The sequence below is a fragment of the Pygocentrus nattereri genome, chromosome 4, assembly GCF_015220715.1.
Source record: "Pygocentrus nattereri isolate fPygNat1 chromosome 4, fPygNat1.pri, whole genome shotgun sequence".
Taxonomy (NCBI): Eukaryota; Metazoa; Chordata; class Actinopteri; order Characiformes; family Serrasalmidae; genus Pygocentrus; species Pygocentrus nattereri.
Genome location: NC_051214.1, coordinates 10,657,619 through 10,685,030, shown reverse-complemented (window position 1 = coordinate 10,685,030; position 27,412 = coordinate 10,657,619). Strand labels below are relative to the sequence as shown.

The 27,412-nt window shown below is 40.0% G+C and overlaps 1 protein-coding gene across 1 annotated transcript in view; it reads right to left on the bottom strand.

The window, feature by feature from the left end:
• Window positions 1–27,412, bottom strand: part of rngtt (RNA guanylyltransferase and 5'-phosphatase) — a 211,863-nt gene that overhangs the window by 84,824 nt on the left and 99,627 nt on the right. The window contains exon 11 of the mRNA XM_017697713.2: window positions 22,260–22,424. Within this exon, the coding sequence (XP_017553202.1) occupies window positions 22,260–22,424 (165 nt within the window). The remainder of the gene's footprint in view (window positions 1–22,259; window positions 22,425–27,412) is intronic.

The following is a 27,412-nucleotide window of genomic DNA, read 5'->3' as shown; positions in this document are numbered from 1 at the left end:
GTATCACTGGACAAAAATATGCGGTAACACTTTATTTGGATAGTCCACTGTAGATAGTCATTAAATGCCACTGAACTTGAAGCTGAATGAAACTTAGATGGCTCACTATAGATGCTTTGGAAATGCTCAGTCTGCCTTAATGACATTCAACTAAATACCCAATAAATTCAACTGAACTTGAAGTTCAGTGTGAAAGAGTTTATTAAATCTATCCCTAACCCTAAACCTAACCCTCACCTTAACCTCAAGGCAAAATCTACATCTATTCCTAACCCTAAGCCTAACCATCCATACTGTTGTCAATAATCAACAGAAGATCAACAGAACGTTTGTTAATGATTTAAGTAGCTGTAGAGCATCTATAGGGGACCATCCAAATAATGTGTGACCAAATATGCTACTTAGCATAAAACCAGTAGCAGTAAACATCCTGAAGCCTGAATTTTGTTATACAACATCAGAAGCACCTAAGTCTATCTGCAATTACGTAATGTGGTTTCAGTTCATCCCTTCATGGCTATAGTTTGTCCACACTCGGATGCGTTCAGCAAGATAATGCACTATGGTTACAGGAACATGACAGCAGGTTTTCAATGCTTCAGTGCCCTGCACAGCCCCCAGACCTCAACCGTGTTGTGCATCTTTGGAATGGGATGGAAAGGGCTGTGCACAGCAAGACTGTTTGTACTATCGTTTCCACAGGGTAAAAAAAATTCTACACAACATATTGAGCCTCATGCAGAATCTGATGCAATGTGCTACTAGGTATATACCTAATAATCTGACAACTGAGTGTGTTCCCTTTACATATTCTGCCATTGTAGAAATGGCTCCAAACCAATACTGGGTACAGGCACTGGGCTGAAAAAATTAAATAGCACAGAACTGCTTGTAGCACGGTAAAAATGTAAACAAAGTAAAGTAAAGTCACCTTAAAAGATCAGTAACCACATGCAACATCATGTGGTAACAGTAATGGTGGGTATACCTTGGTATGCTTGGTGGTATATGTAGTGGTATAAGGTACATGGGTATATCCCCCCCGCCAAGGTACAAACAACATAAATGTACCCTCTGATACAGCATGGTACTTAATGGTCCATGGAATTATGTAAGTTTATCAAAGCTACATTACATTCACCTCCCTGGGGAAAGGGTACATTTTTAACTTTAACGTTAAATAGAAAAATAAAATAAATAGCCTGAAGTCAAGAAAGGACAAAAAAAAAAAAAAGAATTCCAATGGAATATGTTACAATCCTGTTCCCTTGCCAATGGTACTGAAGACATACCTTCAAAGGTGCCACACTATTGTGTTTGTGCCCTTTTTGAGATTGTAGAGTGCTTGATTTGAGCAATGTGTCCAAATATATAAATACGTAAAGCATTTCATATTATAACATCGGATGGGTATTGGCTGACACTCACGGTTCCAGTACTGGAAAAGAAAAAGTGGTATTGTGCCATCCCATCTCTACAAGCCATAGCAGTGATGCTCTTCAGCAAAGATTTTGATGGTCATAAGCTTTTCAAACACTTGATAGTGACCCTCTGCTAGAAAGGTCTTGTTTTGCATGCATTAAAGAACAAAGCTTTAATGCAGAATCATAACAGAGACAGCATTCACAGCAGGAGCCATGATAACAATCACCTATCACACACTTCACAGAACCTGGTCAGCTCTCATTTCATCAATTTCATCAGCATGTGAGACCCCTTGTTAGACAGACCTGATTTACTCCTGAAACAAAAGAGCCCCAGCTGGTGGCTCCTAAGAAGACAGAACAAAAAGCTGCCACTCAAACGCTGACAGCACACAGCATGGAGAGAGGAGGCGGCTAGCTGGGACAGAGAGGCCGCTGTGGTGCTATTCAGGTGGGGTAGCTATGCTCAGCAAGGATCAGCTCCTATCTGGTTGGAGATAAAAGTGGTTTGTGCATGATGCTTTGGACACTTCACGTGCCTTCACAGACTCTAGTTCTGGTCAGTTCTATAAGCCGCAACAGTTACTTTTCATTAACCACAAATGTGGCTTATTTTATAGGTGACTATGGCAAAGTGAAGACCCTTCAAGCTTGCGCAGGAGCAAGGAAATGTGAAACAACCAAGGATCGGTTGTACGGTTGTTAAAAAAACAAGTAGAAAGTCATCTTCTACAGCGAGCACCCCTTGCTCGTAAGGTTGATTAATGATGCTACAATGGTTTCCACAGAGACCGTGTTTTACTGTGAGATAAGAGACTAATGGTTCCCCTGAACCTCCTGCTAAGACTGATGAGCTGTAATAAAAACATAGGAAATTAAAAAAGGCCTGGGCCAGTGTGGATAATACCTTTGCTACTCCAATTTCTCCTGACATTTTCATAGTGAGACTTAATAGTAATATCACGACAGCTGAACAAAGTTTTTTAGTACATGACGCGTAAAAATCTCCCTCTTTCTCTTCTCAAGCATTCAGCAACATAACTTTCCAGCCTACAAAGGTTAAATCCACTTCCTCAGTATTAGCAGTATAGTTGACTCAAGAACACCATTCAAGTCTGCACTCTGCTCAAATGTCAAAACACCCAGTGGAAAAAGTCAGTGCTGATTTAATGCTGGCATTTAAGAATTCGTCCAGTCTCCCTGCCGCCACTGCTTAGATCTCTCTGTGAGGTTCATTACACCTGGGATAATACCCAAAAAGATAATTTCATCAACAGCTCTAAAAGATTAAAGAGCCTGAATCAAGGCAAAGGGATCAGGCAGGTTCTACGCTTTATACACCCTTTCCAAAGATTTGCGGGGGCCTATGTATGGTATAGCGTAGTGGGTAACACCTCTGTGGTTGTAGACTGCCCACACCTGGGCAAGCACCCTACACTATACCAATAAGAGTCCTTGGGCAAGACTCCTAACACCACCTTTGCATACCGCTGTAAAAATGATCAAATTGTAAGTTGTTCTGGATAAGAGCGTCTGCCAAATGCCATAAATGTAAATGCCTAAGCGACAACCTGCATGCTGATTGACTCCACTTCTCATCATTAATTTATGTGCAAGCACCAGATGTATGATCTTTGCTTGGACACCTTTCAAGTTGTATTCTCTGCTTTTTTTTTTCAAACCATAGGAGTGCCCACAGCATCTACCTGAAGAATGGTAACAATTGTTCAAAAAACAATTCTTGTGGGATCCCTTGGTGGCTCGTGCCCTAAGCCACTGCTTATACCACTTACAGCAAGTAAGTCCTGCTCATTACCGTAGTTGTGGAGCAGCCTTGGCAGCCCCTGCAGCGGAGGCTATGAAACCACACTAGGACCTCCATCAAGGTTGGGGTATATTTTATGCGATTTTAGAGCCAATCTCACTCTTTTCTATTTCGAAGGGGAAAGAGGAATGCTTTTCTTTTTGTAGAAAGTGCAAAATATTCATCTTACTTTGAATGTGACAATGATTGAAAGAATTCTAAACCCTGAGAACAAGTGAAGACAAAATAAAAGTACAGACACACACACACAAACCATAATCTGAATGCTTTAAAAAGGGTGTCTGAGTCACACTATAAAAATGAATTTCATGTTATATTCTAGTCACATTTCACACATCCAACAGCGTGTGCATTTATAAAGGAACTATTACATTTCAGACCGAAAGCTACATTAAAAAGAGACACAATTTAGAGTGATGTGGAATGCATACAGAATGTACGAAAAAAAGGACAAGACGGGAGACGGCATGCAAAATACCAGGACGTTCTGTTCAGTTCAATATAGATTCATTTGTACTGTACACAACAGCATTTCATTTGTGAAATCCACCAGAAGATGCTTTCCAAACATTACTCAAACAATCAAGAGTTCATTTCATAGTCTGAAAACTTATAACCGCCCTACATACACCTACACACACACATAGTGAAAGTGCTGAAAGGCTGACAGAATGTTAAGTAAATAATGCAGCCCAAACAAACAGCTCATTAATTTAACTTCAGAGATGACAAGCCCTCTTACTTAGAAACAAATGCATTAGGCTGGGTCTGGATAAATCTATCAAAATCCCTCCACACATGCGACAACTTAATAACTGTTCCCTCAGCGTTCCCAAGCCCCAATCAGTCCATCAAGATGACGTGCGGATGCAGAGAAAACACAAACTAACGGGAAGACAAAAAAGGAGGTCGTAACTTCAAGGAACTAACTGTCAACCCATAACGCGTTTCTTTTTTTTTTTTTAAACACTTGTTCTAAACAATAAAAAAAGTGATGCTTGGAATCTAAATTCAATACTTCTTGGGCCCACAACAGGCGCAACCATGTTTGCTGGCCCGCTGTCAGAAAGTCCAATCTCTGGCGACGCCATACCTACCTGTGGTAGGGAGTCCAAGAAAGCATAATTGGCCTCGCTGTCTCCAAGTTATGACCTTAAATCGTTGGCCCCATTGGCCAGAATATTGCAAGTTCAATCCCTGTTGATGCCATAGCTATCAGTGTCCAGGAGTCCAAGAAAACATAATTGTCCTCACTCCCTCTGGGTGGATAGGATGACCCCCATCTTCCCCATCACTCAGCCCAATGCTAGCCAATGCATGAGCATTGTCTGTTAGCTTATAAAGGAGAACTGCCAGTTAGCATTCTCTTCCAAATGCATTGAGCTGTCCAATGATGTTATGTTAGCAGGAGTTTGAGAAGGTGTTTTGGCTGGCTTCGGTTGTAAGTAAGTAAGTAAGTAAGTAAGTAAGTAAACATTTATTTATATAGCACTTTTCTAAGCACAGCTACAAAGTGCTTCACAAACAACAAGTACTAAGAGGTTGTCTAAGAGGAAGTCACTTCACCCTCCCATCATGGTAGATGGTGAAATAATCTATTATAGTAATCTATTATAACAAAATGAGGCATTTAAGAACACTTTAAAGAAGTCTAAGCCTTCATGTTAGATAGGTTAGTCACAGCTGCAGCCAGTATTTAGAATCAGTTAAGACTCATATCAAAAGTCTGTCCTTGCAGCAATTCTGAAGAGAATCTGAGGGGACTGGCTGCAAATTAAGGCTCAATGTCTGTGACTGAGGAAAATTAGAGACAAATGCATAATTAAGTCATTAAGTCACAACCTCAGGGCCCAACTTGCACTTTAACCGAGTCTCAACAAAAAGAAAGATGATTAGCTTCAAGATTATAGTAATTATGAGAAGACTGACAGTTGAAGACAAAGGCCAATGTAAAACACCACACCAAAGCTGCTTTAGCATAAGGCAAAGTGGAAATTTAACACCTCCTAAAGGTTTGAAAATCCATGAAGGTGGTAAAAGGACAATCAATTGATGCACTCTTTGCCGCTGGTGCTTCCTTGCACCGCAGTTTACATAATTCAAAACCCAAGGTGGGCATCATCTTTTGGCATGCCACTGGGGCCTTCTTCCTGAGAGTCTCTAGTTATTGGAGTAGAGCAGCATGGAGGTGGAAACTCCCAAAGCCAGTCACACTATGACATCCCAGTAGACTCCTACAACCAGCACAGGCTCATCCCTCTGGCAGCTTGAGGAAACACTTCAGTTCCCTAAACAACCAAGCAAACGCCCAGAAAGAAGAGTGGTTGCCTTGTTGTGCGATATGTTTGGGAAAGGCATTGCTTTGCAATGCAGTTCACAGTGGCAAAGTCTAAAGGGGTTGAACATCATAGATGACCGAAAACTGATGCAAGAGTGACTAAACAAAAGTCTCCAGCGACAGAAGAAAGAGAACAAGGCAGAGACAGAGAGAATTTAATATCTGTAGCCACAGCTGCAGCAACAATCTGCTGAGTGAACACAGAAGAGCATATCTGTCTTGAAAAATTTGTACGCCACTTTCAGATCATAATGCAATGGATGGTACAGCAAGAGAGCTGCTCAACTGTATAGTCTCCAACTGGCTACCTGTAAACTTCTCTCAGCACTTCAGGCACAATAATAATCTCATTTTTATTCCACACCTATGCACATTCCACCTGTGAGTGAATTCAGGACCTCCCTTCCAAACTGGGTGTCTTATTTTTTCCTCCTCGTTCTTAAGAAAAGAAACTCCATTGATCTCCAAGCTTCAAGTGCAATCGTTAAAAAGCAGAGGGAGACAGAGAGAGGGCAGCGGATTGATATTCCAGTCAGCGGTCCTGATGCTTCAGGCGTCTTTCATGCCTAATTCAACACTCTCAAAGCCCAGAGGAACGGACATTTTTTTCCAAACACGGCTTGCAACATTGACGTGTCTGGTTCTGAACCCGCCCCAGTCAAACAAGGCTAGCACTTCCGTCATACTGAACCTGAGGGGCTCGGCTTCCAACGGCTGGGTTTAATGAGACCCTCTGCTCCCTTTAAAGACTCTAAAACGTTTGTGAGAATGGAATAAATGATTAGCAGTTAGAAGGCGGCAAGTGTGGTTTCACTTGTTGAGGTGAATTAATGGAAAATTCTGTATGCATGAACATCTTTGCTAAAAAGACTGTCTGGTGGGGGATTACAAATTATTTGCACTGGAGATTTAGGGTCCTTTCATTAAAAAAATCTCTTGACCCACAGAGAATAATTAAACTTTTAGGGCTGCCAAAAAATTAAAGAATGTTCTCTAATTTAAAAATCTTGCAAATGCTTTCTTTCACAGTCCCTTAAGTCCAAGGTATTAACCAGGTAAGTCTGAATACCAGGTAATTATCTTGGGTAACATGATGAAGTACCAAGACAGTCTAACTCAATTACACTGAAATACTCAAAGGCTAATAGAGAACATATTAAAATATCTTATAATTGCATAATTATTAGGAGTAAAAAATTGAAAAATATGGGCATGCATTAAAAATCAAAGTCATGTCACACACGTAAGCTTAAAATAAGCAATGTCTGAATAATTATCCAAGTGCCAGGTACTTTTAAAAAGCAATGTAAAGACAGTACATAAAACAAGACATAATATTTCTACACAATATGTATGTGTCTGTTACAACTTAACCCCCTACTGCACGATGTTGCTTCAGGGCAACAAACTAATTTTTCTCAATTTACAACAGCATTATACATATTTAAAGACAATGATAGGTTTAACAATAAATGGAAGAGTCTGAGTAAGTCAATAAAAAACATGTCTCTGGCCATACTATCTCTTACTAGGCACATTAAACCTCTTTTTTAACATTCAGTATCTTCAGTATTTTGCAGAGATATGTTTCTTGCCTAGGAACAACACTACGTGACAATGGAATGGATTTAGTCACAAGCCAGGCCTCACCATTTCAGGGAACACGGGTTCTATACCATCTTATTCCATTGTCGCACAAGTACCTTTTTTGTGTTTTTTAATTTAATAATTGGGTCCAAAATATAAATAAAATATAATTTTATGCAATAAAAGCGAAGTGATTTTTTTTTTTGCTCTCACAGTGCATGCAGTACAGTGGGGAGGTTAAATCAATATGAAATCATTGGTGAACTATTATCCCAAGTTGAGCTAACTCAAAAAACTCAAAGTTTTTAACAAAAAGCTAAGTAAGTTGCCTTTAAATTATCTATGTCCTAAACATAGAAACAACTAAAGCCTCTTAGAAATTTCAGGGCAATTTAGTTGACTGTCTGGGCACCTACCTAAAACTTAACCCTCTACTGTACACACCATGAGGGCAATTTAAAAACCACACTTTCTTGCATTTAATGGTCCTTGATTATTAAATGTCATCATTGCACAATAATACATAATATTCATTCCTGATTATAACATTCAAAAACATTTTTTAAATAAAAACGTGTGTAGGGATCTTTTTGGAGTATGTTGCCTTGAGGCAACATTGTGAGACTATGGGAAGAAACAACATATAGCCAAGTTCCCTGAAACGGTAAGACCTGGTTTGTCACAGGGGTAAATCCATTCCATTGTCGCAGAGTGTTGATTCTAGGCAACAAACCTATTTCTGCAAATTCTCATTATTCATCAATTGATACCGAATATTAAAAAAGAGGTTCAAAAGTGCCCAATAAGAAATAGTACGAACAAGTACATGCTTTTTATTGACTTACTCAAACTCTTCCCTTTATTGTTAACCCTATTATTGTCTTAAAATATGTATAATGTTATTGGAAAGTAAGGAAAATGAGTTTGTTGCCCTGAGACAACATCGTGCAATACAGGATTAAGAGACTGTAAAAGAAAGCAATACCAACATCTCATAGTCTAACAAGTTTTAATCCAATAGCTTAATCCAATAAAGGCAACAGACTTTTTAGAGACAAAACCTGATGTACAATTCTTAAGTAATTTCATTTAAAATGCCAGCTAGAGAATGGTAAATGGCCTCCTCTACTGGCCGAGTCCATTTAAGCCAGTATGACACTCTGACAGCCAATGATGGATACAAGATAATATGACATTTTATCATTGTGATCACTGGTGCATGCTCTCTCGTCCTTTGATAGGTTTTTTTCTGCAATTCTCAATGTGGCCATAGAATTTAACAATTAGCTGCTGAATAGATAACAGACATCACTAAGTTATACTATGTCTAAATGTATTTAATTGTTGAAAGTCTTCACAGAATTGGAAATGATAAGCCTCTTTGACAGTTATCTCCAACCTTCACAAATAGGGTAGATGTAGATTTACCTCTAGCATCTCACCTGAATCAACCAAAACAGTAGATGCTTTATCGCTTGAGTCAGAGTCCTGTGTCCTAGTTGCTTGTGGTTAATAGTCCATCATCAAAACAAATAATTCATCACTGAATTGACAGCTGTACCCACCACAGAAACACTTTCACTCTCAATCAAGTTTACCCACTGCCTAACAGCACTGCTCCTCCAGTTGGCAGGTCACTGTACAAATGACACAGGAGAGTCATTTGCACATTTGCAGAGCAGATACAAGCTTCAGTTTTCGTTAGCACCAGCTGAATGTCGATACCAAGCTCACTCGCAGCCCCAGCATCTGAAGGCACTTCAGCCGGTGGTATTTATTAGGCTGATTATTTTCGACCGGGCGGCCTTCGACATGAATGGTTCCCGCCAAGCTCACTGGCAGGAGAGAAGACCTGCTTAATGAGTCATACTGAAAGGGTCACGCAGCAAAGACTTGAGGGAGGGTTCCCAAACACTGGCAGCGCAACGTGCAGAGGCTCAAACAAAAAAAAAAACAACTAAAAGACTTTTAGTATTTTCAGGCCGACTGAGGCTCACATCCAATAGTAATGGAAAGCTTTTCTGGTCAACCTGACACGAAAGGAGGCCAAGCAGAAAAGCTCCAAATAAACAAACAGAAATGCCAACCAAAGGTATACTGCCCCCTGCATATCATCCCCTCTTAGGATGGCTATACGGTAAGGCAAAACCCATGCCTGGCATTTACTGCGTCATTAGACATTATGCAATCTCTTTGAAGAAGCCTTGGTAAAGCTCAGCTCAAAGCCCAGCGCAACAGAAGTAAACAACTGATACAATATTAGTCGCTGATCACAAGTTTCCACCACCCCTACACCATGTTTTACGACTTACCTTGCAGCCTGATATCTTAAATTAAATCTCAATAATGTTTTACACTGGTAGTATACAGAAGAAGCTTGAAAGAATCATTAGTGAATGCTCCACACTACTGTTATGGACATCTATCAACCGCTTTTCCAAAGACCAAGAAGGATTATCAGTAGTGCATCCAAGTAAACCTGCAATTTAACTCAAGGGTAGGCTTAATGTGTGCTCAGATCAATAAGCATCGACATCTTTCAGTTCAAGTAATAAGAATGTAAACAGAAAAAAACGGCTAAAGCAATTCACTCTTGACAGAGAGACTGCATCGACTAAATGATTCAAAACTTTATGAGAAGACAATTACAGTTTGAGACTTGAGCCAGATAGTCAATTAAGTTTCATTGCCTGCATCATAAGGACAGAACGGGAGCAGCTAAAGAGCTGAATGTGTATGACATTTGAGGGTAATGTAATGAGGTTTTACACGCCTCCCTGGTTTGGAGTAAATGAAATACTGATGAGGGGGGAGTGGTGAGGCCTTATCAGCAACACAATATTTGCAATTACTGGGAATTAAAATGCCTAAATGACTTTCAAAGTAAGGGGGCCTGGTGTACCGTGAGCCAAGTTTCAAGGAAAGAGGATATAAACGATTGATACTTTGACGTAGACTTTGACAGCTAAAATGGGTGCAGATCATGACTAAACAAACAACTTCATGCGCCACAGATACCTATGCTTAAGAAAGCACATACAACAACTGGTATATACAACTGAAGGTATATATCTTCTGTGGACTACTTACATGAAATAAGTCACAAATAAGTTTATAGTGTAGTGAAAATACTATGTAGTGGTTCCCACACATAGGCTATGCTTGGATCCCCCTAAAGCAGACTGCTGGCCACCCATATCTACCTGGCTCCATTTCCCATGCCCAGTTTATCTCATTTTAAAAACTCCAAATAGAAAATATTTTAGACTTTTAGGCATAAACAGGGGCACACAATTTGATCACTAATTCAAAGCATCACTCCTTTCACCTGTGGTTATTTACACAACCTAAATCTTCACATTAGCCAATGGCATGTGATTCTTCACATTAAAAAATGAAAAACAAAGGTTTAACATTCACTAATGATATCCAAATAAGTAAACAAATGGTATGATTGGTTAGGTTATCCCTACATGAAAATAACTTCCCTAACCTGTAGGAATCTCTGCTATGATCTCTCTAAAAAAACATATTCCAAGTTTTCTTTTTCCAATGTAGACATTTATCAACTGCTGAAAATGTGCCTCACTGGTACAGGCTGTAGGTAATATTTATCTGTGCTACTGTAAAAAGAAACTGTATAGACCTTCCAATCAACATGCTATGTCATTGACCACATTCAAGACAAGTGTAACTGGAATGTGTTTTCTATTTCTGCATAAAATAACAAAAGCGGAAATGCTCTGCTAAGCGCTAACTAGCCGATGAGAAGATAAGACAATGAAAAGCAAGGCTGAAGTTATCTCAAAACCAAGTCCCTCCTTACACTCGGGGCAATGAAAGCATTGAAGCCAAGTGTATCAATTTGCAAAGCCTTTTTTTTAAGGCCTGGTTTGAACCTTGCGACACATTTTCACAATCTAATCCAAGTAGGAACCTCGATCTGAGGCAACTAATGGCACAAATTCTCTGTTAGTTTGAGAGGGGAAAAGAGTGAATCTGTAGCCCTCCGATCAAAGCCCCTCTGATTATTACTAAACATTTTTTATTTTTCACACTCAAAATGCTCACGAGTCCTGTAGTGCGAGAAGGCTAGAGATGAACAGAGATGATTCAAACAACAGCAAATCAGAGAGCTAGAACTGCAAAGGAACAGGCAAAAAGACATGTATGAACAGAGGACAGAGGAGCAATGTGTAAAATACAGGCAAACAAGAGCCATTAGCATATTTATAATGTTTGGATCCAGAGGTCAGGTCACTCAACTCAGCTGCCAGTCTGTTAGTGAAATATTTCTCCAGCTCTCACTGTATCAGTGCTTCTTAGCCCCATGTTAATCCCCAATTTGCACTTTCGCTACACATAAAACCACTAACAGGTCCGGTCCAGTAAGTTTAGCTTTATTTGTGTCATGTGACCTCTGAGAAGATCTGGGAGTTTGAGTTCTTATTCGTAGCCGAAACTCATTGTGTGTGTTATACATTTTTTCTTTGCCTAAAAAAAGAAATGAAATTCTGTGACAGACTGACGTTAGTTTGTCACGGTTTGTGATGGTCTCCGTTTTAGAAATCAGTTAAGATTTAAAAGTCATGTAGAATATGCCCAGCCTAACAGAGAAAAGCACAAGTAAAACAGAAACAACACAGGAAAGTAATATCTGACCATTTTAATGAAAAGTAGTACACCCAGATATGTTTTAAGGGCTGCGTGGACACGCAAATCTAATCTTTTCAAATCCGACCTGAGCCACTTTTGTATGTGGTCCTATATCAGATCAGTATCCATGCGACCTTAATGCGACGCCCAGATCGGAATTCATGCACTTTTTTCCCCACTGCGCATGCGGCATCATTCAGTGTTACCATGGCAGCAGCACCGATCAGAAGTTAAAGACTGTAAAGGGTAGAAAAGAAAGAAATTTTTCTCCTTTGTCTCGCACTAATAATGAGCAGCTGAGAGCTGATCAGAGTTAATTATCTTCACAGCGAAGCTCGTTCTGCTCGTTAGTTTGTGCTGATGACGCACGTGATTCATTCACGTGACCTTGCTGAGTAGGATGTGTGTATGCGGGTCATTTCAGGATGCCGGTTCGTTCACATTAATGACAGATTTGAATCACTTATCTGAACCAGTGTGAACCATTTGAGCGAAAAATCGGATTTGGGCATTGAGGCTTGTAATGTGAACATAGCTTTATTGGCTCAGGACTGGATTCATTCTAAATTGCGGTTGAAATGACCTGCTTGTTTTCAACTTCTCATTACATAACATGACTTCTATTTCAATATTTCGCTCTAATTCTACTGAATTTTCTGTTCTAAATCAATTCAGTTACAACCACACACGTTCTATTCCATAGGCCAAACAATGCCCTAACTTTTTTGCACTCATGCTCAGGAGACAGCCAGTGAAGTGGTGGTCAGAGGTCAAAAAGAGGATGGCAAAGACAGGCACTCCTTTGACAGGGACATTGTAATAACCCCTAGAGCTAAAAGTTGACCACTTTGAATGCTGTCTCAAAGGTGCCCACATCTCCACCCTGTCAGCCTTAACCTTCAAACACTCTCAAAGGCACAGAGTAGTTACCAGCCACTTAGACCTTATCAATGAACCCAGACGAGAAAAGGGTGAGAACAGGGAGCCAATTAGAACAGGCCAAGTCTCGCTGTCACAAAAGAAGAGAAGTTTTCGCTACTCAGTCGGGCACAGAAGACAAATGAAAGCCACTGACTGCTCAGGACTGAGGTAGGTATACCTTATGCTCCAATGAGCAGGTAGCTCATTTCACAGAAGCATTAGACCGTCGTCTTACAGCCTGATTCTCTCAGCAAAACTGCAGCCAATACATCAGATAACCCCTCAATCCTCCAGTGTTGGCTTCAAGTCCAATATGTACTGAGAGGGATGGAGAAAAAAATGTAATAAGGCTTGAAAGTTTGCAAGCGTTTGTCTCAGAAAATTCAATTTCATCCTTAAAGCGATCCATTTTTTGATATGAGCCGATACCATCGGTCTACTTATAAACACACATGCGAGTGAATGCATGCCAGCGGGCACACACACACACACACACACACCCCTATGAGGTACTTGCGACAGATTTACCAAGGAACAAGGTGACTACAGAAACTGAAGAGAATGACTCGACTAATCAGAATAATCTAAAGGCCTAATTAAACAGGTTTTACTAGCCTAATCATTTGTGAGAGCTGGATATTGGACTTCAGGGAAACAGAGATACCTGCAGATCTCTTAATTAAAAATAGATAAATTTAGCAAACATCAGAACATCAGGAGCCAAATCTCATTAGCTGCTCAAATCTCTAATACTTGGTGATATCATCATGGTAGCATTAGCATCACAATAACAGCATTTTTAAAAAAACATACATTCACTCCATAGAAAGGTTGAATTTCAGCATCTGAGACAGGAACGTTAGTTACGTAGTCTTTTACAAAAGTAATCCAATTTATTATCCAAAGTCCTTCAAGCCATGGCAGGAAAACAACCACATTAACTGAATACATCAACTTTGTTCAACTGCCATCACAATGATCACAAACAGCAAAAAAGCCTTATTAACTTGGGCAAAATATCTTATTATGCGCAAAGAAATCAGAGCCTAGGTATGGATTTTGTACATTGAATCTAATCAAGTATTATCGGTGACACTTTATTTGGATGATCCACTGTAGATTCTTTGTAAATGTTGAGTATATCTTTAGTTAACATTCAACTAAATAGCCATTAAATGCAACTGATTGTGAAATTAAGTGTTACTTGAATGGTCCACTGTAGGTGCTTTGTAAGTGCTAAGTTGGCCTCTAAGTAACATTCAACTTAATATCCATTAAATTCAACTGAACTGAAAGTTTAGTGTGAAAGAATGTATTACATCTAACCCTGAACCCTCACCTTAACCTTAAGGTAAAACCTACATCTACCCCTAGATCCACAAGGCCAAAATAAAATCACTGCATTATGTAAATTTTACCCAGTAGAGTTGAAACCTAATTTTGGATAATTAGGGTATTCCATTTCTTTATATTTGGTAACAATTTAGATTTTAATTTCAACTTTCAATTTACATTAAACTACATATCTACAAAATTGACCATAATTTTCTTTAACCTTAACCTCAACTCTTGTTGGGACCTTATTTTGCGGGGCAGTCATGGGCTGGAGGTTAGGGAATGAAGGTCGTTGGTTTGATCTTCTGAGCCGGCAGTACGTGACTGAGGTGTCCTTGAGCAAGACACCTAACCCCCAATTACTCCCCGGGTGCTAAGGATAGGGCTACCCGCTGCTCTGGGCAAGTGTGTTCACTGCCCCCTAGTGCGTATGAAGTGTTTCTAATCTAATCATAATTAATCTCAAACTCGAAACCTAAATCCAACCCTCACCCTGGTCCTGGCCCAAATCCTAACCCCAACCCAACCACTGTTTACAATCAACTGAGTTTCAACAGACTGTTAACAATGTGAACATCTGTTAGACAATTGATAGAGGACAATAGCGTATTTTCCAAATAAAGTGAGACCTTATACATGATTTTCAAAGATCTAACGATGACTTCTATAGTTGCTACAAGGTAACTAAACAGGCGCTATCATTAGCAGACGTAATGTTGAGTAGTAACACACTTCATAGTGTTTCTATGAGCTGTGAGTCTCTTGTTGTCACACATCAACTTTAAATTCATATTTAAATAGAACTGCTAATTGGTTCTTAGGTGTGAACCACCTGTACATGCTATGAGGTATTTGTGTATATATGTGTGCTATGAGTGTACACTGAACATGTTGCGCGACTGAACAGGCAGAGCCACTCCAAACATCTCAATTCAGAGGCAGGGGCATCTGAAGGCCAGGCATCCTCTCTTTACAGTGTCGTTTAAATGTGACCCCCCACAGGCTCTCCACTGCCATATCCTCCGCCTCTCTCTTCTCAGTGCCTGCTAATGCACTCTTAACACAGGCTTGGGCTAAAGCTAATCTAATCCAAACACTCGCTCCCTTCTCTTCAGCTGCCAGGCTTTCGTCCTGATTTCCATCACAATCTGCAGCCATTTTAAGATGATAGAAAACATGGAAAAGCAATACACACAACAGGTTTTATTGAAGCGGCATATTAGGGCCATCGCTCGGACACCGATGCCTTGCTCTCAGAGAGTGAAGGGCGGAAGACCTTTTCTGACAGCCGTATTTGGGACACAAGCAGGGAGTGCATGCAAATTAAGACAAACGATGTGATTATGGCCCGATGAGAGCACGAGTGAGACCCACATTTGTAAAATGACCTCACTGGACAGAAGCTCTCAGATCCTTGCCACAGTGTGGAATGGAAGCAGGACATGAAGGGAATTTCCGGAATCTATTCCTCACAGAGCAGAGCGGAAAATCTATCCATCTAAATGAGCAAACCAGATTCCTCCCTCACTCTCTTCCTTTTTGACAGAGGCAGGGCTGTGTGCTCAGCAGATGGTCACCGAGGAAAATAAAGAGATCCTTTCAGGCGCCAGACTCTGCTTACCATGACTTCACCCCCCAAAGCAGCCGCATGGAGGACCCCAGAACAACTCAGGTTCTCTGGGGTCAAAAGAGCCAACATGAGGCCTTCGAGGCATGGCTGAGACCGGAGATTGACCAGAGGTGATTGACTTGTCTGTGTAGGATCAGCAGACAAAGAAATTAAGACATAGCAACAAAGAGATGAATGATAAGGACTGAACTATCTCAGTATGCATGTGAAAGACCCTTGCAAACTCTGACATATCAGTTCTGAGAAACAGCAGACTGGAGGACTGTAGAAAATGTCTGGCTGAGCTCTGAAAAACGTTGGAATGAATGAACAGAAAAGAAAAGCTGTCTGACACAAAACAGAGTCAGGTTAATTGCTGTGTCCTTAAACGCTGCAGCTTGACTCGGCAGCCTGGGTAACCTTGTCTGGGATTGTTCAAATTATTATGTTTATTCTATCAGATGTTAGTAAAACTGTATGGATTTTTTGGATAGATACTTCACGAAGACAGAACTGCATCTATTAATGATTCTATATTAACTATATAATGATTCAATATTAATGATTTCCAAATGTTTCCAAACCTGATGCAAGTAATGTAATATTGAGTATTTCCTGATACTAAATCCTAGTCTTATTCTTTTTATGATTCAGCCACACACTGTACACTTAGGCTACGTTCACACAGCAGGTAACAGCGGCCCAAATCTGATTTTCTCACCAAATTCCATTTTTTGTTTGGCTGTTCACAATATCTTCTAAGGGTGACCTGTATGTGACACTAGTCTGAACAGATCAGCTCCTAAACCAGAGGTCACTAATAGGAGCATTATGTACCAATGGTTGTCAGCTATGCTCATCACCCAAAATGTGTTTGAGCTCGCCATAAAAAGGGCGTGGTCACTTCTTGGTTTACGTCCTCGGATACTTTAAACTTTGCTTTCAGACTTTTAACTGTTCTTTGACGCTGCAGCCTCGTTCACCTTCTGCCGTGTATGGTCATTTCTTTCAAAATCTCCTCAAACACGGAGGGGTTTGGATAAGTCTTCCAATTTGTTTGTACAGAAACATCACCCCAAATGTTTGAGGTCTCAGCAGCATGAAATTATGATGAATGTCGACTTGGCTGACGTAAAAGTCACATGAATGCCGATCTGGCTGTTGTATTGCCGAAGATCGAATACGTATCAAATTTCAGTACCACGTCTGAAAGTGCCTCAAATCGGAAAAATGTCAGATTCAGTGTGTTTTTTGCTGTCCATTGTGCCACACATACAACACATCTGAGTCACATATAAAAAAACTTGGATTTGGGCCACATTTACCTGCTTTTAGATTTTTTGGATAAAAAAAATAAATGAATAAAAAATCAAGAGTCTACTTCCAGGACTTAACCTCTTATGCAAGTGGTGGACACCCAGAACAAGCCACATCCAGCTAGTAACAAAAAGCCAAAACAAGGCCTTTGAACCCTAAACAAACTTGAGGTTGACCAGGGTAAAGGACTTGTTTGTGTACGAATGACAGAAGAAGAAAATAAGGTACAGCAGTATAAAGAAGAGTAATGAAGGACTGGACTGGCTCAGTATGTGCGGCAAAAAGAGCCTAACAAATTCTCTGATAGACAAGTTCAGAGAAAAAGCAGTGGATTGAACAGAAGCCTGAGTGCGTTCTGAAAAACACAGGACTGAATGAACAGAAAGAAACGCTGCCTGACACAAAGCAAAGTCAGGTTAATTGCTCAACGTCCTTGAATGCCGCAGTTTGAATACTGCAGCCTTGTTGACGTAGCCTGGAACTGTAAACATGCATTTATTCTGCGGAATTTTTATGAAGCAAAATGGTGTATTTTCAGATGCATCTAAAATGGTTCCTTCACCTCTCAAGCAGCTACAAGATGGTCCACCAGAACAATGGTTGCTCAGAGGGGTTACAAAGTGCCATCAGGGTGACAAGAGGCAACTGATTTGTTAATGTACAAAAATAAGATGTGACAGATAAAGCCTGTGTGAGAAATAGACATGAATGATCACAAATTCTCCGAAATTAGTTGCAAGAACTAGCTGAAGACTACAATCCAACTGTGTCCTGACTGATGTCCTTGAACACTGTGATTTGACTCCGTAGCCTTGGCAAGAATGTCTGAGACTGTACACATCATTCTTTTTTCACAACAAAATTGTTCTAGAAATAAAAATCTATGTTCTAGGACAGATTCCTCACACACACAGAAAATAACCTGTTGATTCTCTGTTGATAATCCTAGGCAAATTACAGAAGTCCTAATCAGGTTTTTTGCCCGATTTGTCATTTAATATAGAGCAGGGGTGTCAAACTCAACCAATAAAGGGCCATATTAAAATATCGCAACAAATCTATGGGCCAGCTGTGTTTTTATTATATTTTCACTTAACATTTTGCCATGACCCCAACTGTCCATTGTTCATTCAAAATACACCAAAACTACGACAGCAAAAAATAGGCACTGAATATTTGAATAACTCAAAAATGATTTTAATTAAAAACTAATTATTTACATAAAACAACAGACTACATTAGCTGCAGATAACACTTTAAATGTCCCCAGTGTACAGTACGCTTGGACCTGTCCCATGGATCCTAGTTGGAGAGGGGATGGGCACACACATTGCATAGCAGTGCATGATGGGACCTGTAGTGCAGCTCATGGTGAAAAATTTTGCAGGCCAAATAGGATTGTGTGACTTGCCTGGGGGCTTTGTGTTTGACACATGGAATATAGAGAATCTGTTAATAATCAAGCCCTGAAACAAGATCTTTCCCACCAAAATAATCCACATGGGTTTTGCACCAGCTTAGAAAATAAACACTGCCAAATAATAATGATATAATATATAATATATAAATAATTTGTCGCTGTATCGCAACATATTTTGCACCATGAGACCATGTCACATATGTAGATGTAGTCCTGAGAGATTAACAGTGTTATTTTCATGGTAAACAATTTTTTGTGCATATTTGATGCTTGTGCCTCCATCTAACAGCTGTGTTTGCAGCTATTGTTAAAGTAAGTCCCTCAACAATGTCTTTTGAGACGTGGTGGACATAAATCAAAGCAAAAAGGTCCACAGAGAGTTGTACAAACTTCAGAAAAGTGAGCAGAATATCAGCTGCACATGTACCATCTCCAGCTCATCCTCCCACATTTTGCAAGGCATTCCCTCAAATGCACATTTATGAGGAAGAGAATTGCAGTTTGCATTTTTCCATGCAAGTCCCATATACCAGTTGCGTACGCAGTATGTACCTGAAACTGGCACAAATGCTTAGGACATCAAGCCAACAGTGCCTGCTTCAAGTTGCTCAATCAATCAACCAACATTGCTTCCATGCCTTTCTTCCATAAGAAGCAGTAGACCCCCTGACCATGGCAGGTCTAGTTAGATCAAGCCAAAGTTTAATTATATAGCACTTTTTACAACAGGTGTTGGCACAAAGCAGCTTTATAGAAAAATCCAGGTCCCAGCCCCCATGAGCATCACCAATGGTGACAGTGGCAAGAAAAATTCCCTTAGAGCAAGAGGAAGAAACCCTGAGAGGAACCAAGACTCAATCTGGTGCTACCTGGTTTCGACCACCCTCCTCTGGTCGACATCGGGTAGCAGGGCTTCACATAGAGGTTTTAGGCCACAGATGAGACTGGATGTCTTCTACTGGTGTACAACCAGTATAATTATCATATGAAACTCCCAAAGAGTCCGGGACAAATCTGTGTCAGATAACGATGCTGTAGTGCACTGGCCTCGTAGGTTCACATCAGAGACGAACAGAGAAGTCTTTAAAAGGCACAACGGAGTTCAGGGGATGAGAAGCTTTAACATTCAGATGCTCATACTCGGCTTCATCAGGGAAAGAGGTGCAGCTTTTCATGGGCTCTTCAACCTTGATAATTAGAGAGCGCTGAGGGATCGGTCTCGCAAAGTATAGTGACTGATTTCGCTAATTAAAAACAGGCTTTGAACCATAGCCTTTTCTCTCTTCTCATTTCATTTCGCTCAAAAGGGAAACGTGAAAATGCCACGGAATAAGCAAAACAAGACGCCCACAACAAATCAGTGCGATTACACAGTTGATGATTTTCTAAACTGTGCTCATCATGGAGGAAAAGTGTGCTTATTAAAACAGTACAGACAGAGAGGAGAAAATTACAGTTTGAACAGTGAGTAGCGTGAGGTGTACCGTATCACTTTTAGAAGCGATAGTTATCAGTGTTTGTTTTTTTCTCCTTCAAAGAATGCTGGGGTCCTTGAGCAGGCTCGGTTCATTTTCAAGGCCAGTGTGCTAGAAAAAGGGCACATCCTAGCTCAAGGGCGCAACTGCAGCAGTGAGCATAGCTCAGCACAGCGTTGCACAGCATTACAGCCAAGTAGCAATCAACATCAACCCAAGTAACAGCAAACTTATATGTAAGTTTGCACTGAAATTTAGCAAGTTTCCCCACTTATACTACAATACTACAGGGAGATTCACTTGAAAGAGGCCCTGAATATTCTGTAGTAACTCTTGTTAGGATGAAGTCATTTGAATGAATCAGCATGCAATGTGCTTCTCAGTATATAAAGCTTCGAAAAAGCCGAAAAATGGCGAATGACTGACAGAAAACGAAAATCACTTCCAGCACCACATGCAATGCAATCGATTACACATACGTCAAGGCGCATCAAGGTATGTAGCATATTTTTTGGTCCAGATTGCTTCATCCTAACGGGAGTTACAGCAGAATATTTAGGGTCTATTTTTAGTGAATCTCTTTGTAGTATAGATACTTCATTTACAGAGATTTAGATGCTTTGTTTAAATTAAAGTGCTTTTCCAGAACTGCATGGCTGTGCTTTATGTGCTTAGGCAATAATAGCATCAACAGGATAATTAAAATGTTTACCTTATAAGCATTTACATTCTAGAACAAGACAAACGGCATTATGAAAGAGATCAATGTAGAAGGTGGCAAAATTCAAATGTAAAATTGGAAACAGCACCTCGCCTCTTTGCAATTACATAGCACCTACTGTGGCATATTGATTTTGACTGCATTTTCACAGACTTCCACCTGTCAATAATTCCATCAGGGCGCAGCCATGACTTCATCTGAAACATGACACCTGAAGAGTTTATAGCTATTCTTACTCTTCCTCTCTTACTCTGATTTCTTCTGGATTTCTCAGTCTGTGTGAGACTGAGAACAGGCGGTGGATGTCACGAGATGCAGCAAAACTCAGTTGGAGCGGCGCTAAAACCAAACACGAAATAAAGAATTTAAATATTCTTTTAGATGATACAAGTTGATATTTTCAGGTAAAGTGGTGCAATTTTTTTTAAAAAGCCACGGCATAAAAGTTTGAGTTTTACGTCACGTCACGTCACGTCTTCATCTGTGAGTTTTTTGGCTGGTTGCAAAGCAGAAATCTGATTACTGCTTGACTCCTGTAGCCCCAGAATTTCACATTATCTGATTACTCAAGTGAATGTAAACACATTGGTTCATCTAATATAGTTAGAATTTTCATTTTGAGCCCAGATCTGCTTTCATTAGCAAGAAATTCAAATTCCTTGCCACTTTACATATTCATTTTTTTTTATTAAATTAGGTACTGATATGTTTCCATATTAAACAGGTTTACATGCTTTTGGTCATGTCCTCGTGCACCCATCCCATTACCTGCATAGACTCTCAAGGCTGTCTTTGAACTATGAAAGGAACTCCTGGGCATTTTTGATCACTGGACTGAGTGTCAAAGTCATAGAATTCATACGTATATTTCAAGCCCTTAACATCCCAGGCTTATGACACACTAAAGCTTATTGTTGAGTAACTTCAGGGACTTTGATGCAAACTAGCTGAGCTATTCTTAGGTTTTAGATGTGTGTAATAAAACTTTGGGGCTGTTAGTGGAGCCTGAAGATTTGAGGGGTTTATCACCCTCTTGATGCCTCTTCTGAAGCTATATTCCAAAACAAGAGCTAGCCAAGCTAAAAAATAGCCTCCACAGGGTAAGTTGTAATGTAGTTTAACGACAAAGTCTCCTATGGTAAACAATGTGAGAAGCCCATATTCCACTTATAAATTAAAAACAGCCATTTTCTGGAAGTTTCTATGCACAGATTCATCAAAATGTCATGTAAATGAAATACATTTGGTACTAATATTAGTTCTTTTATGTTTTAGCCACTTATTTCATCTAATCATATTTAATCTGATGCAAATATTTTTATCTATTTACATTCAAATGTTTTTCTGGTTCAAACAACACAGAATTATGATCAAATGATGAAAATTCTGTATTTGCACTACCAGGCTTTTGACCCCTCCGTCTCTCAATTAACTCTACCTATGGCATGAACTTATATTTGCACTCATTTAAATTGTGTATTTTCATTTGCGGCAGAGATGTGTAGGCTGCTTGCATAAACATACATACCCCTTTCTTAATTACAGCCTTTCCACAAAGCCCAGATAGTGTATGGATAAGAGAAAGAGAGTCTATATGTGTCTGTATATTCGTCTCACTGTCACTCCTTTACCTTCCGCGCTGCGTTAAGGTCGAAGAACGGCTTGTTCCTGACGCTGAAAGGCTCCTTAGTTTTGTCGATCTGTCCCATCTTTATTTTCTCCGAACGAGGGAAGATTATTTCCTTCTCTATACACAGGAGCCGTCTGCTGAAGTCACACTGACCAACTGGCTGACCCTGCAAGACAAACAGGCAATCAGCATTAATTTCATTTGACAGCTGACACACAATTCAATTAATAGGCTACATGGTTAATCACGGTCACATCTGAGAGACGGGTTCATCGTAACCCAAGACATCCGCCTGTGTTTGAAAGAAACACTTGCAATAGTCATATCATTTCAGACAGACATGCGTCATATCACACTTAATTTGCTTTTCTCTAATCTTAATTGACTGGTTGCCATCCACTGCCATGGCAACAGTGCACTTCCCTGTGACAGATAAGGGAAGCGTCTAAGTGTGTAAGTGTGTGCGCAGAGCAGCACGTATTCCATTTGAATATATTGTGTGAATCTATGCATCTGTGCATTTGTTTACCTTTTGTTGCATCATGTTATTATGATGATTTATGTTATGTTTCTGCCAAACCAACTTAAGGTAATAACTGTAAGTGACGTCTTGGAGAAGTAGATGGATGGATGGATGGATGGATGGATGGATGGATGGATAGATAGATAGATAGATAGATACTTTATTGATCCCGAAGGAAATTTAGGCATCCAGCAGCAACAACACAATACAGTAGGAAACATATTCAACATCTATTGGCTGTGAGAAAACTAAGTAGACTAAGTGAGAAAATAAATGCTATGCATTTACTTATAACAAATGCTGTGCATGGGCTTCTACCTCAGGTAACATTATTAGATGAGATAGTTCATAACTTATTTAACTTCACACCTTTTAGCTCAAAACCAGTGTTTTTTGTGAAGAGGTACAGTACCGTCAGAGACCACCCTTTCATTTATTTAATTTCCAGTCAAAATAGCTATTCAATGAATTAAGTTATCGACTTCCAGCGTCAGGAAAAAAGCCCAGCCTTTGCCTTTTTAACAGATTCTGTTTTTTTTTTTTTTCCAGGAAAGTTTTTCAGGAGTTCCAGTTTTCAAAGAAATCTGAAGGGATATTTTTCCATGTCTACAAAGTTTGGTCTTAGAAGTTGGTTGTACTTTGTGCTTCCTAAGCATTCAGTGAGGTCTGGGCAGCTTCTTCGTTTCATTCGCAAATGTTCCTTTTTTCAGGATTGGCTTCTTGACAGCTACACTTCCTTTCAGACTCACAGCGTTGAGTTGTCTTCTCACAGCGGAAGGATGGACAGAACCACCTGTGGATGTTCTCAGATCTGAAGCAATAATAGAGCTTGATTTTTTCCTCTCTCTCAAAGATGAAAGCTTTAAGTGCTGTTTATCTGACGGTTTTGATGGTCTACCAAGTCTGGGTGGTTGTTAAGAGTCATTTTCTCTGTATGTTCTGTGTTTTCTCACTTATTTTCCTTTGACTTACCCTTTCCATATGCAAGCAAATTATTTTATATCTAATGTCTAATATCTTCTGAAAAATGAGCAAGTAACTTACACTTAATGGTTGTTTTGTATTTAATCAACCCATCTCTTTTTCCCCCGTCGCTCTGCCAGCATCCGTCTCCATGGTAACAGTTCCCTTTAACACGCAGCTGTCCTGTTTGTCTCACGGCCGCTCCGCTGAGACCGCAGGCCCAAACGCAAGAGCGCAGAGACTCTGACCTTAAGCCTGCTCAGGCGACCCTGCTGGATGACCTATGGCCCTCTGGTCAAAGCCTTCAATGACAGGGGCATGTCGGCGCTGGAATCGTTTCTTCAGGACCCAAATCGGCTTGGCTCGTGTAGCGCCACATCGGTGGAGCATCAAAGGGGCAGAGACGTAAAACATTTCAAAGTGTTCCCATGTAAGATGAGACAAATTCGGAAGTTATGTCTGATGGCAAAACTTGAGCTTTGCTTTGAAACTTTCCCTCAGTAACAGGCAATACATTTCAAAAGCATCACCGCCTGCAAACATTTCCTAGATGAAACTGCCTTCCTTATCTGCTCTTCTCTGTAAATATATCTAAAGTGGACCGGATTAGTAAAAGAGAGAGAGGCGTGGAGTGTTATTGCAGAGTTTGGCATTTCTGATGGGGGTCTTTTTTGTATTATCTTTTATTTAATCAGGAAAACCTGACTGAGATTAAAAAACTCTTTCAGAAATGTGTTTAGTCTTGTGGGGCCAGACATGACGTTGTATTGAGAACTTCTGTAAATGGCAATAAATAAGCCCGTCCAACAGCTTGTGAAGGTGACGCTCAAGTAGGGGGAACTAATGCGCTGGTCAGTATTGTCTATTGCCAATATCGTAAATTATATTAGATGCTTTGGTCCACAATTCGGGATATAAGATATAACAAATTCTAATCAGCATACAGCAAACAGCTTGTTTTAGGTTTTAAGATTGTTTTAAGATTCTAAGAGCGTTTACAACTTCCACTTCCTTTCGCATTGATAAAATGACCTACATTACATGTAGGGCTTTATAAATTAGCAAGTACCAATAAATAAACCTATGTGCAGCCAAAGAGGATGAAGCTACTCATTAATAAAGATGATGATGTTGGGTAATAACCCTACAACTAGTAATAAATCTTACAGCACTGTATTTGTCCACCATGGCTGTCATAATTATCTATTTCATATGTTAGTTACGGCAGTTCAAACTATATTCAGTAGGCAGCAAGGCTGTATTGATAATCCCGCTAAAGCTCATCTGCTTGCATGCCATATGTTATGACAGAATCTGTGAAGGTCTCTCTTTCAAATACAGCTTTTAGGAGTCACTTATTTCAATTTTGTAGCGTTTATGATTCAGATAACTAGGTGTTAAGATTAGAACCAATCTGAGAACGTGAGAGTGACACACAGGCTGAGTTAAGCTGTTGAGCTTTTGTAGCTTCAGGTTTCTCTGAGCACAATTAGATGCAATAGTCGTAAGTGTGGCCAGCAGGAGGGTTGGTGACCACTAGTCTACACAAATAACTATATTGCCCGTGAAAACTGCAAAAGCACTGGCAGCAAGGCCAGTCAGTTTTCACACTTGAACCGCTTCAGTGTCTGAAGTGGACTCAGGCTGCTGAGTCATACTTTTCTGCATATCTGTAAACACGTCAAATGAACGCGGGCCCCTCTAAATGGCCCGTAAAAAGAAATGAAACTAAGATCAACTCTCGAGCTGGTCTCAGTTCGATTTGTTTGTAGTTCATTTCGTGGTCTGACTGATTTGTGCATTGTGAAAATGGTCCGCTTGTGCTTTAAGGTGAAGACCTTGAGGCCTTCCATTCGCGCACAGCACCAATCTTCCAGTAAAACAGATCACCAAGGATCATTTATAAAGTACTACTCAGGATTAAGCCTGCCTGATCGCATGACAAGATAGCCGAGCTGAACCCGTGTGTTAAAGGTAAATGCTAGGCACACATCCAACCAGAGTATTAAGCTGGTTTCACAATGAATGTTAAATTAATGAAAATTCACTGCAGCTCATCTTGTTTTTTTACTGCAGACGCAGATTTTTGCCTGGTGGTGCTAAGTGATGAGCACAGCCTAAAATGAAAGGAGGGTCATTTTTCTGGTTTTCACTTTGTCCAGTCATTTCCATGCGGCCAATAGGAGAACAGCAGGTGGGTTTGGTAGTCCCTCTCGCCACCTGGAAGGTTAGTTTCCTCATAGAGCGCTGCCCAATTGAGTGGTGTAAAAGGGGTCTGAGTTCCAATGGAGTTGTGGTCTGAGATCTCATGAGCGCTAATAAGGAGCAGAAAGAAGAAAGGGTTTTCTTCTTTATAGTTCACTTACACTGTGAACGCAAAAAATTTGCAGTTGGTCCCCTTTCAGGTGCACTTTAACAGAACTCAGCTCAGATCGTTTAAAAGAACTATTAGTGAAAACACTCCTAAAGGTTAATCGCTCAGGCATTAACATGCTTTTGGCCACTATCATCAGTTAAGTGCTACACGATTCAGCACCACGGCCAGCTACTTCATTGGAGAGTCAGGAGTTGAAAACCTGATCCCATCCAGCGCTCAAGAAATCTTTCAACAGGAGAACAGGAGAAAGCGAGAGTGCACGAGAGAGAGAGAGTGCGTATGTGAATGTGAGTGATGGAGGCATGCCAAAATCATCCACTAGAATCTACTTTCCATTTGCAATTTCCCAATTTTCCCTCAAGTGCACCATGGTGAGAATCAGAGATGCAGGGTCCTGGCTGGAAGCTTTCAAGTGCAAATTGCCACAGAGCAGTCGATGAAAACACATATTGAGGTTTTTTATAATTGAGTTGAAATCTTTAGTGTCACATTCTGGGTCACAAAATGAAGGATGCAGGATGCAGGGAATGACAGAGGAGATGGATGGATGAGAGGAAGGAAAAATCAATAGAGATGATAGACTGGGACTTGAAACGAGAGAGAAGTAGATGGGTAAAAGAAAGAAGGTAGCAGAAAGAACACAATATTCCAAAGGGGTGATGGCAGGTGCTTTTGAAGTATCTGCTTGCACTTATCTTCTGTGGTATTTAGGGCTTCAACTAACGATTATTTTCATTGTCGATTTATCTGTTGACGATCTTCTCGATTAATCGAGTAGTTGTTTGGTCTATAAAATGTCAGAAAATGGCGAGAAAATGTCGATCAGGGTTTTCCAAGGTCCAAGATGACATCCTCAAATTACTTTTCTTGTCCACACCATGAAAGATATTCAGTTTGGTGTCACAGAAGAGTAAAAGAAATGACTGAAACCGATTAATCGGTTACCAAAATAGTTAGCAATTAATTCAGTAGTCGACAACTAATCAATTAATCAATTAATTGTTGCAGCTCTAGTGGTATTTAATAATATGAACAATATGCTGATCAGGGAAAATACAACACTTTAAGGCTAACAAATGTAGCTTTTTGGGAGATGGTATAACATTTTTTTCCCCAAGTACGGTAAAGTATTAGACAATATTTGAGATTGCAAGTAGTTAAACAACAGTGGTGTCACAATACAAATTTTTTTATTATGTCTTCTAAGAAAATGACCGTTGCCAGTTCTCTCTTCAATAAGCACTGTTGTCTTTTTGGAAGAAATATAAATCAAATAAAATAAACAATAAAA